The sequence below is a fragment of the Erythranthe guttata genome, chromosome 11 (genome assembly GCF_056151865.1).
Source record: "Erythranthe guttata isolate IM_541 chromosome 11, IM_541, whole genome shotgun sequence".
NCBI lineage: Eukaryota > Viridiplantae > Streptophyta > Magnoliopsida > Lamiales > Phrymaceae > Erythranthe > Erythranthe guttata.
Window position 1 is genome coordinate 19,299,819 of NC_142543.1, and position 14,714 is coordinate 19,314,532.

The window sequence follows — 14,714 nt, forward strand, 5'->3', positions numbered from 1 at the left end:
TTTGCATTTTAGCATATACTAACTAGGACACCTGAATTGGTAGTACCCATTTTTCTTTGCCCACCAAAATCCTTGTCCGAAACAAAGTGCAAGAAGTAATAACCATTTGAAGAAAAACAACAATGTACCATAAAGACTCATCTTATTACTACAGTATACATAAAGACTGCTATTAAAAAAAAAAAAAAAAAAAAGGAAATATTACTTATCCTCTTAAACATAAACTAGAAAAAAACAAATCCAACAAATTCAAAGACCACTCAACAGACAAACACACACACGCCTCATACCGGTACACGAAACGTTATTCAAGACGAGGTATTCTCAGCCATAACTCTTACCTTCTCGCTAACTGTCTCGACTTTCTCCATCAGTTCTTTCACTTCACTCTTCAAGCTACCTTTGTCCTCTGCCGAAAACTTCGAATAATAATTCTCCATAATAGCCGTCATTATTTCCAGCTTCTGCCTCACCAAACCGACATCCGAAATCAGACAGTCTTCTTCTTGTTCTTGTCCGTCATCACCCAAATCATCCACTTTCGTTTCGTCCGATGATTTCGCCTTCTTCTCGATGACGTCATCTTTTACATCGCCTAGCTGAGACAGTCTTGACTTCCTCTTCCCACGAGTTTTGCACTTTCGGTACATTTTATAGTCGGACCCTTGTAAATAAGTCGAGCTTCTAAGTGCAGAAACAAAAGCCCACACCATATCGAGCGAGCCCTCTTTGCTCAAGTGAAGATGGTCAACCGCAGCCAATTGTATCTCCGATAATAACTCACTAACCGAAGCACCGACATCCGATACATTAAAAGTCAATTTTTTCTCGTCATTCTTGATTATTGTCTTTGGGGTTGTCTCAACAGGAATTCCGGGCTCTTCAAGCTTCCCATTGGTTAGATTCTTCTCCGATGCCTTATCCACTATAGCAACGTCTTCGACACTCGGGGGTATTTTCGTAATTTTCTCGTTGCTCTCAGCTGCCGGCTCAGTTGTCTTGAAGCTCGAATTTCCGACTCTCCATGTGGGATTTGTGTACGGGGGAGATAAGTATTTACTCTTCTTCCTTTCCCTAGGGGTGGTCACCCCCTCAGATTCCACCTCCTTGCCTTCACCACCTTCGATTTCCTTCGGCTTTATTCCTACCAACAAAGCGCCGCCGTTTTCCGCATCGGTTTTCTTCTTCCTTTTGTGAGAGGATGTCTTCTTCGTTTCTTCGGGAATGGAAATATTCTTGTTCTCTCCCATAAGCTCAGCTACACTTTTCTGCTTCCTTTTATGAGCAGTCTTGTTCGGCGACGAAGAAAAAATAATCCCGTCATCTTCACGTGGGCCCATGAGAGGAACCTCGATCGGGACACTAAAATCATCCGCCACGTCATCGCCATTCTTATTCTTGTCTTCGAGACCTTCGATATAAAGAGGTTCTTGATATTCGGCCAAATGATAATCGTAACCGCCTTTGTAACAATAATACGAAGACAACCAACTTTTCAAGACTCTATTTTCAAGGGCATTTTCGACACGAGATGATTTCGCCAAATGCTTCACTTTTTCGAGAATTTTTTTGGATTCAAATTTAGGGATCGAAAGTCTATTAAAATCCACTTTCGGCATTAAAACCCCTTCTTTCAATCCGGAATTTTCCACCACCGGGCAACAAGCAAGACGGGTTTTTTTCTCCTCCGTCGCACAATTACAAGTCATCTCCAATTCCACGAGCCTAGAAACTTCTTCGACGGCACTTTCTACGGCGGCGCGGAAGCTTCTAGAAGACGTGCTACTATAATTAATCGCCATCTCGGAAAAATTCTCCACAAAGGGTATCAATTGCGAGGGCGAGCACCACGAACAAGAACCATCGCCGAAAAACGCCACCAAGAAACGCCCCTCTTGCTTAATTTCCAACGCGAACTCCGAAGCATCTTTAGGATCGTAAATTTGCGCGGGCCACCACGGGTGGCTTCTAATCTTACCCCAAACTAAATCACCCACACGAAATACATAATCTTGATTATTCGAATTTTTGCTACCTCCATTGATTCCGTTAGACGCCACCTCATCATTAGTACCATCACTCAACATTTGGAGGTCATTATCGTCTTTTTCTACAACTTTGGTTTCGAAAACCAGTTCACCGCCGTTGTCTTTTCCGATATCGGAAGATCCAAACCCGTTTTCTTTCGGTTTAGAACCCGACCCGCCCATTTCGGTTGCAGGATCTTCGGATAGGGTTTTTGTTGCAGCTGCTGCAGTATCTTCCAGAGATGCCATTTATGTGTATATTATCTTTGCTTTAATTATATAACCCAAAGTTTTCGGATATTTAAAAAAAAAAAAAAAAAAAAAAAAAGGAAAGTCGGTAAGCAAACAATCACTACAATCACTGTAAGAAACAATTATGAACTAAACATTAAATAGCAAGATTATATAACAAAAATGAACGAACGAAACATCGATTGCAAATATTTTTTTCTTTTTAATTAATTATAATAACAACTCAGAAATGAAGCGAAAAGGAAATTAATTAAAAATGAAATCGAAAAATTGAATACAAAAGATATGAAAAACGGAGAGAGCGGCAAGAAAATATTTACCGGTGTTTGTTTCCTCTCCGGCGGATTATCTGTTCGGAGTTCAGTTGCTGAAGAATTCTAGGGTTAGAGAGGACTGAGTTTCGGACAAGTGAGCTGAAACGCGACTACTTTCTCTCTCTTGTGTCCGAAAAATAATAAAATGGACAAAATGTACTTTGCCCCCTATAAATATTTATTTTTGTACTTTCCCCCCTACAAATTTGAAAAAGAGACACTTTGCCCCAAGTCACAGTATCCAATGTATTTTTGTAAGAATTGTTGTTTATCCGTCCACTTCAATGGCATTTTAGTCATTTTATTTTTCTCATCCAATCTTAATATTTTTATATTTTTTAATAGACGAAAAACAAATTTTATTTCACTAATTTAATTAAAATAGAGGTTTTTTCTTCCAAAATGAATTATGCAATTGTGGTCCCAAAATTACGAGAATCTTTAATTTCTTCTTCAGCTAGCAGATTCTGTCATAGAAGTGACGATTTACGTGAAAAATACGACGAAAATTGTAAATTGGGGCAAAGTACTGCTGGAAGAAAATTTTAAAGGAGTGGAATTTCCTTTCTAAATTTATAGGGGGTAACATGCAAAAAATTAAAATTTATAGAGGATGAAGTGCTTTTTGTCCTAACAAAATTAATAATTACAGAAAAATGAATGTTGCGTAGCACCTGAAATTCGTGTGTATCTGGTGCAGAGCACCCCCGGTCATCTTAGACCAAAGAAAAATAGTAAATTGTCTATAATATGTACTCTGTGCAGTAAACAAAATACACAATACATTTATTTATATATAAAAGTAAAAAACATTTTTGTAATTTTTAAAATAAATTGTTATTATTATTATTATTATTATTTTCTTCATCTTCTATTGTTCAACATTTTTTGGCTTTCGTAGCAAATCAAATTTGCAAATCCGCAAGCAAAACTCAAAATTTTTAATATCATTTTGGTAATTTAAATTTCACAATCAATTATTTTAATTTAGTGTAATATAATTTTTTTAGTTAATTTAAGTATCATATATTTAAATTTTCTTTAATACTACTCCGTGCATGGCATACGGAGAATTGCTAGTTTATTTATTATATTTGAGCTAATTGCACAAAAACCTCAAAGTAATTTTGAATGGCTAAAAAACCCTTGTATTAAAATAATTAACAAGAATTCATTACTGACTAATTAATTATTTAGTTATTTATATGTAATATATTCGATTATTTAGATCAAAAATTAGTGTCAAATCTATTAAATTTGGATATTATATATGATTTGTGTATAAACCTCTTATTTAAGAAAGTTAACATGTAGTTTAAAGAGAAAATAGTTTTTCTTTTTTTCCTTATTCAATGACCCCTACAAAAGTAATCGTTTGGGTAGGAATGGTACTAATTTAAATGAAATAGACTTTTAACTTTTGCATCGGTGTTCAATTAGTACGAATTTTGTCGATCAAACGTCTTGCTAGCAGTAACTGAACGAGTTATTAATAATTTTAGTCAATAGCAGTAACTGAACGAGCGTTTATCGAGTTATTAATAATTTAAGATCCATTACCCTCAAACAAAATCAAACGATTATCAAAACGAAATAAGATGTATAGCTCCAAATACTTTCGTCCAAATGGTTCTAAGAGTTCGTAGCTAAGGCCGACAATTATACCAAAATACTCGATACTCAATACTGAATCGTTCATTAAAAACTCGTTTCAGCGCTCGAGTTGTTAACATAATGAACCAAGCTTGCACGCACATTTTCGTTCAATAAGCTATACAGCTCAGCTCGAGCTCAAACTTGATTCGTGTTCGCCTCGATTATAGCTCGTTTAAGATAGACTTGAAAGCTTATCAAACTCATAACACGATATTTAAACTACCAAACGTTCGGATCGACTCGACTCGACTCGACTCAACTCGTTTGCAGTGAAAAGATAACTGGATTGTAGGAACATAAAATCTTAGGGTCTAAATTGATTACAGATTCATAAATATGACTGCCTCTACAACTACCAAATAAACTAAAAACAAAAACAAATCAACCACAGAATAACGAAAAAAATACTCAGATTTGTAATTTTTGTTTACCGCGAAAATTGAGTAAAGCTGCAGAGCAATTGTTTAAACAATGGCGATTTTGGCGCCGGCTTCTTCGAGCTGCTTCTTCGCTTCCTCGGCTTCTTCCTTCGACACCGCCTCCTTGAATTTCTTCGGTAGTCCTTCAATCAGCTCCTTCGCCTCTTTCAGAGCCAAGCTGGTCAAAGCCCTAACCACTTTAATGGTGGCGATTCTCGAGCTGGTCGGCACATCCTCGATGATGACGTCGAACTCCGTCTTCTCCTCCACGACGGCGGGCGCCTCCGCCGCGGCGGGGGCGGCAGCGGCGGCGGGTGCGAAGGACGCGGCGGTTACGCCGAGCTTGTCCTGGAGGTACTCGACGAGCTTCTGCGCGTCGGCTAGGGTTAGGGTTGAGATCTCGTCGCCGAGTTGGACGACCTTTTCCGGGGCGTCTACGGCCGCGAGTGGGCGGACTGCGGTGGCGCGTCGGCGGATGAGTTTGGGGGCGGATTCGAGGGGGAATTTGGGGAATGTGGCGGAGGGGAGCGGAGGAAAGGCGGCGGAGGGCGGGGAGTAAGAGGGGGAGCGTAGGATAGCAGAGGATAGAGTGGAAGCCATTGCGAATTTCAAAGATAAGAGTGATTTTCTTTTTTTTTTTCTTTTTTTGAGTGGGAGTAGTGAAGAAGAAGAAGAAGGGGGAATAAGATAGATAAGATAAGGGATGAAAGAAAATATATATAAATATTTAGAAATTGTTTATTGTGTAATGACTTAAATGCCCTTCATTTATTTTTGAATATAAATCAGGTTGGGTTGGAGTATTTGCTGAGGCCCAAAAGAATATATGGAGCCCAAAGCTTTATATATATGTGCGAAAACATTAAAAAATTAAAAAGGGGCATTCCGAGAATCGAACTCGGGACCTCTCGCACCCAAAGCGAGAATCATACCACTAGACCAAATGCCCAGGTTGAGATGATTCTTTGCTCCTATAAATACAATATCTATAAATGATTTGATCTACACACACCCATATGTATGTTATTGATCTGTACACCTGCATGGAAAAGTAAAAAATTATTACCTGATGAACTTCACCGAATATAGCATAAAACGAACTGTTTAGTAACAAGATAATTTGCTTCATTTTTCATTTAATTCAACAGTCATGGTTTTCAACATAAAAGCCCTTATTATAACTTAGGAGACATCCGAGCAACACCATTATTCAGTTACAACTTTTTGACACCTCATTTCACAACAAGATTCAATACATATGCAAGAACTCAGAAATAAGATCCATTTACAAATTCTAATCAGATAAAACAATTCTTAAATCCCTTGTTTTCTACCACAAAATAAATTACGTGTCGTGTGTAGAGTAGTAGATTCTTCACCACCTTCTACGCCTCCTTCCGTACCAGTAAGCAAACGCAGCTATAGAAGCAGCAACAATAACTCCAGCAGCAGCATGCCAACCATACAATGGCTTCTCCACCACAACACCGACCCCTCCACCCCCACTCGCACCCCCACCCCCACCCCCACCCACAACGATAATCTCCCCTGCAGCAGGTGACGGTTTCTCCTTCACAGACAAAGCGAACTCCAAACCCAACCTCTCAAGCTCACCTAAATCCTCCACTCTCGGCTTCACCCTACTCACCAAAGCCATCGCCTCGTACTGCTCTTTAGTCCCTCCCTCAAGAAACGACCCCACAAGAACCCCGTTATTCACCCAGTACGCACCGAAGGTAGTTTTATCGAACTCCCCAAAATGAACAGCCTCGCCTGAATTGTCACCGTAGAACTGCCAGGAGAGAGTGAACACCCTGGAGTAGAAAAACGGGAGGTAGTCGAACTCTCCCGTGTTTGTGGGGTCCACTATGGCGGAGACAGCGTGGCGGGCGGACTTCCGGGCAGAGTCCACGTGCTCAAGGCGGCGTGTGTCGGAGACGATTCTGACCGGAAATGCCGCCACGTCTCCAACTGCATAGACGGAGGCGTTGCTTGACTGCATCTTGCCGTTGACTTTGATTCCTCCCTTTTCCATTGTGAGTTGACCCTCGAAGAGGCTTGTGTTTGGGCGGATCCCGATTCCGATCACGACTAGGTCTGCGGGGAGCTTGGTCCCGTCTCGGAGATTAACTGCAGTCACCTGTGAGAAAAATTAGTCACTTAACTGCCATAAAGAAGTCGATATCAGCTCCAATTCGTTTCTTATTTTTGTTATTTGAAATACTTGTGCTATAGGGAAAATAATCACCTTTCGCGTATGTGAGAAGTTACAGAGCAATATATTTCAAAATGATCGAAAGGATGAGTAGTATTACCTTCCCATCAGAGTTGAAATCAAATGATGTCAACACAGTTCCTTTGATGAACTTAATCCCTTTAGACTGATAAAATTCTTCGTAGTAATTAGCGATCTTGGGGGTAAATAAACGGGCCACTGCATAAACCAAAATGTCAAAAAGATTGGATAGAAGGATTAACGAACACAGATTTCCAATTAGTTACTAAGCTGATATTTCTGACTTGAAAAAAATTATAAAATCCCAATGGAAAGTATAAGTAGAATAAATATAAGAAATTTACTTACTACATTGTGCCTCTGGAAAAACCATTGTCACATTTAATTTGTTAATGACTAAAGAAGCAGCACATTCCATCCCTATATAGCCTCCTCCGATAACAACGGCATTTCCACCACTAGAAGATTGGATCACATCAACAAGCCTGTCCGCATCAGCCAAGTCTCTTAAATAACACACATTTGTTGCGTCTAACGCATTTACTCCAAACTCTTCAAGCTTCAAAGCCTGTAAATTACGTGCCACCAAATCAGAGTCATTATTATCTATCTTTTTCTTTTTTTAATTTCTCACTAATTCCTACAGGCTACAACGTAAAAGAACTAGAATACACCTCCCTCTTGGTCAAATTAAGGCGTTCTTATAAAACAGCACGATGCTCAAAAAGGAAAATAGGTGGAAAATCCTTACATTTCTTTCAGTTTCAGAGGGAAAATCACCCTCGCAGACATTATTCATCAAGACAAAACAAAATAAAACACAATAGTACAAAAATACCAAAAAAAAAAAAAAGATTAGCTTCAATACCCGAGCACCTGTTGCAATGATGAGATATTTGTAGCTTATGGTTTCTCCTGTTGCAGTTAGCAGTGTCTTCCGTCTAACATCAGCAGACTTGACTCGAGTTCCAAGAATCAATTCAATACCTGAACAATCACATCAGAAGAAGGTAAACTTAACATATAATTAGTTATAGTATGTTGTCCAGTTAGGAGAAACTCAAAGCAACATATGAAATAGTAGCATTACAGCTAAAATCCAACTTTAGACTTAATTACAAAACCAAACTTCTATGAATCCTCTTCCCCACCTTCCCTCGAGATATTTCAGAAAATTGTAATAATTAAACTATATATAAAAATATATATGTGCATTATATATCTTTATCAATATTTCGGTAGTTGAATGAATCTGAAAATATACGTATTTATATTATCTAATCATTAAATTAGTATAGAAGAACTGATGTGACACTGACATCACTAATTTTACAGAGATACAGTTATAGAGGAAGATGTCTCCCCCGCCAAAAAACAAAACCATGTGCACTTTAATTATCCAGAAATGCCAGAAAATTTGAAATCAAAACCAAACAAAACATCATTTTTCTACCATTTCAAGTAAAATACTGCCTCAAGACTAGCGCTGTGCACTAGTCAATTCCAGACAAAACTAAGTAAAATTGTGTTACCTGGGAAGGTAAGACGACCTGGTTCATTTAGTTGGGAAGCATTTTCTTTTATTAATAAATAAACAAATAAAACAAACCCTGAAGATGAAAAAAAAGGGGAGGGTTTGAACCCCTTGGTGAGTCACAAACAACAATTGTCCTCGTGTTAATATGATCAGATCTTAGTGTATCGTATTTACAATAAGGATTGAGGAGCAAGGAATGGATTTTAATCAACGTACTTTGAGATTATCCCCATATTCAAGCATCGGAAAATGAATGAAATTTTCAAATAACATGCAGTTGATAGAAAATCCTTACTAAAATATCAAGCAAAAGTAGTAGTATACTTAATATCTCCTCCAATAGATGCTTATTTTTCAGCTAACTTAAAAAATGATTTTGTACAAACAGCCACTCGATTTATTTATATAACATAGAAGGATATCATTTCCAGCAAGACTTACAACCAACAAATAAAAGATACACGTTACATCGTGTAAATAACTCGTGAGCCTTGTGTAACTACCAGGTAGTAGAGCAAATGAAAGTTAAAAAATAAATGCGATATTGCTTATATAAAATTACCATTTTCCTTGTACCATTTTGGAGCCAATCTTTCCTCGTTGGAACCTACACAACAGTGAAATGAAGGGAGGCGTGCAGGATCTGTATGTATACCAAACACATAGACGGTTAAATCACATAAAACATCAAAGCCTCATTCTCACACAGATTAACGCCAACGAAGCACATTAATAATTTCTGAACCATCTTTAAAAGGAATCAACCCAACATGCTTAGAAGTTGTTAATCTGAATATGATTGCATAAGTGTCTTTCCCACAAACTTAAGACACATAAAAGTTTCGTAAGTCGTGTACACTCGAACAGCAGTTATATCAATTTCCCATTGTTTTGTTCGCAGATACAACTGCTACACAAGCGTTAGGAGAATTAACTACCTTCCGGAAGTAAGTAACCTTTGCTCAATGCAGGCCTTTCATAGGGTGCAACCTGCAAAGGTGCATCAGCATCAATTTCATATATATAAGTATATTATATACAGAACCTAGTCCAACATCAAAATAATAGCATTAAATTATCTCCAAAAAAAATTATCATTAAACCATCCTACTATGTCTTACCACATAAAATTATCATTATATATATAGCTATTTAAATAGCATACTACTATGTCTAAAGCCCAAATTAAGTTTGAACAAGCAATTAGTAAACGTGCAATCGTATACGTCATAATTAATGACTGCAGAACCTATAATTCAACATAGATTTTTTCCACAATTCAAGAACGGTCTAGTTTCTGAAATTATTGAATACCAAAAAAAGAGCAGAACCTATCTGGTTAAACTTTTACTCATTCATTAGACTTGGCAGTTCAAATCCAACGGATGCTTTTGAAGAAAATACGAGATAGGACAACTAATATCGGCTAGCTTTAGAGGAGTACTACTTAATATTTGGAACTTTCTAGCTGGATTGGTGCACGTTTTAGAGCAAGTTTACCTAAAGAGATCGCTAAATAACTATCAGATTCAAATGGATATTCCAAATAACAGAGTAATATGTACAAAATTACTTACTAAAGGGAATTGGAAATTTAACCACAGAGAACTAGCTTACAGGGAAAAATTTAAAATTAACTGTATTTTCGCACACAATTAAGGATGCAGGACTGGAATTAAATGACAAACACAATCAATTACAGATGAAATCCTCCAAATTCCAGCTGAAAGCTTTTAAACTTCTAAATCGAAGAAAATATATTAAACCATGGAAGAAAACCCTACGCACAAATTGCTTTAACCATCAGTGAGTAAACATAGAACCAATTGCGATTAATTAAATGCAGGCGACAATTAATGATATTGGTCGAGAGTCATGCACACGGATACATATACATACATATATATATATATATATATATATATATATATATATATATATATATATATATATATATATATATATATATATATATAGAGAGAGAGAGAGAGAGAGGGAGAGAAAGTGAACGAGTGAGTTTGTGAGGAGAGAGAAAGAGATAGAGAGAGAGAGAGAGAGAGAGAGATTACAGTCTCTTCGGAGATGATGCAGAGTTCACCCTGAGAGACGCCTCTCTTGACGAATTCATGGGCGGCGTAGCCACCAGCCACCCCGCCTCCGATTATCACATACACAAACGCTCTCCCCATTTGCTGCTGCACCCCCGCCCACCTCTATCTCTCTCTCTCTCTCTCTCTCTCTCTTCCAATATATATATATATATTTACAAAATATATAATCTACAGTAAACAGACTATAATTTCATCTTCCTTGAAAGTTGAGCCACCTCCTCATACCAAAATAACTACCAATTTTGACTTTTCTTTTTTCTTTTTTCTTTTTATTTCCCCTCTTCAAACTTTTTAATAGAATAAATAAATTAATTAATAAATAATAATAATAATAATAATAATAATAAATTATTAATAATAGTAATAGAAAAACAATGGATAATTGGATATTACATAACTGAAAATTGGGATCATCAATTTTCAATCAATATTCAATCCGTCTAAAATTATTAAAGTCGATGCGCACGTATTAAAAAAAAATTAATAACGTACACGTACTATTATAATTAAAAAAAGTAATTCCATAGATTCACTAAAATGTCATAATATTAATTGTTTGTTGCGTCCAATTAAAAATAACGAGGGCAAAATTGAGGAAAATACAATTCATTGCTATAATACTAAAATAACAAATAATTTGTAACGAAATAAAAGGGAAAATATTGTGGCATAGATGGAGTATATATTAATAAGATAGGTATAATTTTTTTATATATAGATTTACGGTGCAAAGCTAACGATATACTTCACTATGTGTATAATATTTAAATAAATAAATAAAACAATAAATATTCCATGCAAATTACTAATAGTTATTATATGAATTTTATAATTTATTTGTGTTGCTTAGGACCATGTAATTCCTGGCCTATCATATGACAATAAATTCAAAAATTTATGATCATTTATATATAGACCTCATTACATTTATAGTTGCATTCTGGTAAAAAAAAAAACAATTAAATAAATAAATAAATAAAAAAAAAACAAAATGTTGAGACCCATAAATCAAAACCCATGTATTGTAGGCCCATAAAATTGAAGTGCAGACAAAACCTTTATGGGTTGAAATTGGTTTATCTGGATTAGGCTTTGCGTCTCTACCACCCGTATTTTATTATTATTATTATTATTATATTATTATTATTATTATTATTATTATTATTAATTTTTATTATTATTATTATTATTATTATTATTATTATTTTAGATATTTATTTAGTAATTCTATGTATTGTTTTAATTATGTTTATGTATATAGTATTCATATTTACACTATAATTTATTTATTTTATACTTAAAATTATAACTAAGACAAAAATTCAACTTTCAGTTATATATCTTTTATATATATTTTTTGAAAATTTGGTAATTTACCAAACAAACCTGTATATTTCAGTCCGGTAAGCAGAATGAAATCTTGTCCTGCCCAAATTTCGGTACGGCTACTTTGCCCCCTCCACTCTCAATTGCATCGATTTGCATCTATACTTGAAAAATTGTCTCAATGTAGCTCTCGTCGTTAGTTTTCACACATTTGACCTTAACACCATTTGATCTAAGTTTGAAAATTACAAAAAAGTCCCCCTCCCCGTTTAAATAATTATTAAAAAAATTAAAAATAAATTGTGGCTGGCACCGTGGACTATGTTTTCTCGTTGTCTTAAGTTTTTATTACTTTGTTTTTTGTTTTTTAGTTTTTTTATTTTTTTTAATTTTTTTAATAATTGTTTACGGTTCCAGAGTTACAGACTTACAAAGATGCTTTTAAAATGGCAGGAAATATGGAAACACTTCCGGATGAACTTAAGCTGAAATTTTTTGGGTTGTTGTCGGACGAATCGAAGGCGAGAATGATGATGACTACGCATGCAAATTATGACATGCGTGAAACACGAAATGCGAGATATCATCAACGATCGAACGACTGCTGCTAGAAGAGAAGAGATAAGGAAAGTAACTGCTGCTAGAAGAGAAGAGATACCCTTTTAATTTCAAAAAACCTTTTTGAGGAAAATAATTTGTGAGTAGGTCATCGTGTAGCCGTACCGAAATTTGGGCATGACAATATTTCATTCTGCTTACCAAGTTTGGTTTGGTAAATTACCAAATTTTCAAAAATAATATATAAAAGATATATAACTAAAAGTTTATTTTATTTTCATAATCACTTTATGTAATTCCTATTATCGAAGTCAATCAGAATTTTAATCTTAAAAAACAAAGACTAATGTAAGGAAAAGAGAACCAGTAATTAACTTAAGACTTATATAGTAAGACTTATATTTATATAGTAATTAAGATGGGAACTACCAAATGGATGAACGGTAACTATGTAACAATATTTTTCAATGTTTTTTTTTAATTAATTAGTGCTTACACCAAATATTATCTAAAAACTTAAATATTCAATAGGACATTCTAAGTATTCTCTAAAATTTGTTTTACTACTTACTAATGGCTTCGCCGATTTTAAACCTATTTTTGGAAGGCCATTGGTTGTACATTTCGGTTTCGTTTTCTCGTGGTACAACCCAACTCGCTCTATCGCTAACTTCAAACTCTGAGTGATGATGCTAAAGGTAGATCACATTAAGTAATTGAGGTAAGATGAGCTGGAAGAGCAAAGTGGTTCACTGGCTCACGAGCTAGATGGTCCTGAGATACCTGCGATTCGAGAACATGTGAACTACGTCGGAGTTGATCCGGTGGAAACCCCTCCAACGCTCAAGTCAGAAGTGCTGATAGTAGAAATAGTTAAGAGAATACAAATTGTAGTATTACTCATATAATAAAATTGTACCTTAACAAATGAGTTAGAACATTTATTATACCTCGATAATTGGGCTAAGTTGGTTAATTGAAATTATCGGGCTCTAATCTTATCTAAAGGTGATTGAGTCTTCATTACAATGGACTTCAAACTTGGGCTCATGGCCCAGTAAGTTAAGAAATATTTTTTTGGTAAATGCCGCCAGTGTGTACCCTCCGAAAGCAACTATGCCGTTTTGCCGTAGGAATCGTCGCTGAAACAGTCGTTTAGGACATTGGAGTAGGAGTTTTGCAAGGATTGGGTTCGCGAGAATTTGAGAATGTCTGAAGATCTGACTGTATCGTTGCTTACAAAAGGCTAATTTGGAAATGACAAAAAATAGTAAATTTCCTACTAATATTAAAAATAGAAATGGATCACTCTAATTAAAAAAAATCACTAAAAGGAGTTCCTACTAATACACCTTAAAATTAAAGTGTAGTTTAAAAAAGTTAAATTGTAGGAAATTATTTTATATTCCAATTCCGTTAGAAAAGATTGAAATGTTATTCCAAAAATCAGATTTAAAAAAAAAAATCAAAATCCACATCATTATTAAAATATTTCAATCAAGTTTCCAATTTGTACATGGACCAATGATGATTTTTGACGAATAATTCATATATCAAGAGGGTGTTTGGCTAAGCTTATTTTAAACAGTTGATAAGCTCTTACATCTGATTTACAACTCCGAATATGACTATAGTTGAATATGACTATTATGTGACTACGCTGTGTGTAACAGTGTAATTAATATATTTTAGAAGCATAATTATTAAGATAACAGTAAGAATATGACTATTATGTGAATGTGATTGTGCTTTATAAAACATTATAATTAACAGACAGTAGAAGCATGATTCTTAACAAAAACAGCGAGAATATGACTATTATGTGACTACGGTTTGTATAACAGTGACTGAACAGGACAGTGGGAATATGACTATTATGTGACTAAGTTCTGCGTAATGTGACTACATGTAATCAGCACTTGAAAAAACTTGCAATATTAATAGCAAAATACATTGCAAAAAGAAAAAAAAATGACTAAAAAAAACAAAAATAACTAATGTGATCCCCCATCGAACATTTTTTTTGTTGCGGTATCCAACTCGGTTGCACCGACTGCACTTAATCTTCCGTTTGATCTTCTCTGTTAAATATGACTACAGTGTTGAACATATGCAGCACTACAAAAAAAAAGAGGAGGCAGCGGCAACGAGCGGCGACGGTAATAGTTGTGTACAAATCTAACCCGAAACCCAAACAACATGAAACACGAAAAAAAATATAAATCACAACTCTTATCATGCCAATCCACAACTGTCAATGCATACAAATGCATAGAAA

General features: G+C 35.4%; 3 protein-coding genes and 1 non-coding gene across 4 annotated transcripts; all 4 read right to left on the reverse strand.

The window, feature by feature from the left end:
- Positions 1 to 105: 105 nt before the first annotated feature.
- On the reverse strand, positions 106 to 2,731 carry LOC105960991 (PWWP domain-containing protein 3). The gene is made up of 2 exons (XM_088825121.1): positions 2,600 to 2,731; positions 106 to 2,296 (listed from the first exon to the last, which is right to left on the reverse strand). Exon 2 carries the CDS (start codon positions 2,274 to 2,276, stop codon positions 309 to 311), a length of 1,968 nt encoding a protein of 655 aa, XP_088681247.1. The 5' UTR covers positions 2,277 to 2,296; positions 2,600 to 2,731; the 3' UTR covers positions 106 to 308.
- Positions 2,732 to 4,512: 1,781 nt separating this feature from the next.
- Positions 4,513 to 5,356, reverse strand: LOC105960993 (large ribosomal subunit protein bL12c). Its single transcript, XM_012985221.2, has one exon. The coding sequence runs from the start codon at positions 5,266 to 5,268 to the stop codon at positions 4,714 to 4,716; it is 555 nt and encodes a 184-aa protein (XP_012840675.2). The 5' UTR covers positions 5,269 to 5,356; the 3' UTR covers positions 4,513 to 4,713.
- Positions 5,357 to 5,545: 189 nt separating this feature from the next.
- Positions 5,546 to 5,617, reverse strand: TRNAP-UGG (transfer RNA proline (anticodon UGG)). The gene has a single exon. It is a non-coding gene; the product is annotated as a tRNA-Pro (tRNA).
- A 205-nt stretch (positions 5,618 to 5,822) lies between these two features.
- LOC105960994 (monodehydroascorbate reductase 4, peroxisomal) lies at positions 5,823 to 10,748 on the reverse strand. The gene is made up of 7 exons (XM_012985222.2): positions 10,511 to 10,748; positions 9,380 to 9,431; positions 9,004 to 9,084; positions 7,773 to 7,891; positions 7,253 to 7,472; positions 6,984 to 7,102; positions 5,823 to 6,808 (listed from the first exon to the last, which is right to left on the reverse strand). The coding sequence occupies exons 1-7, from the start codon at positions 10,628 to 10,630 to the stop codon at positions 6,044 to 6,046; spliced, it is 1,476 nt and encodes a 491-aa protein (XP_012840676.1). The 5' UTR covers positions 10,631 to 10,748; the 3' UTR covers positions 5,823 to 6,043.
- Positions 10,749 to 14,714: the final 3,966 nt, after the last annotated feature.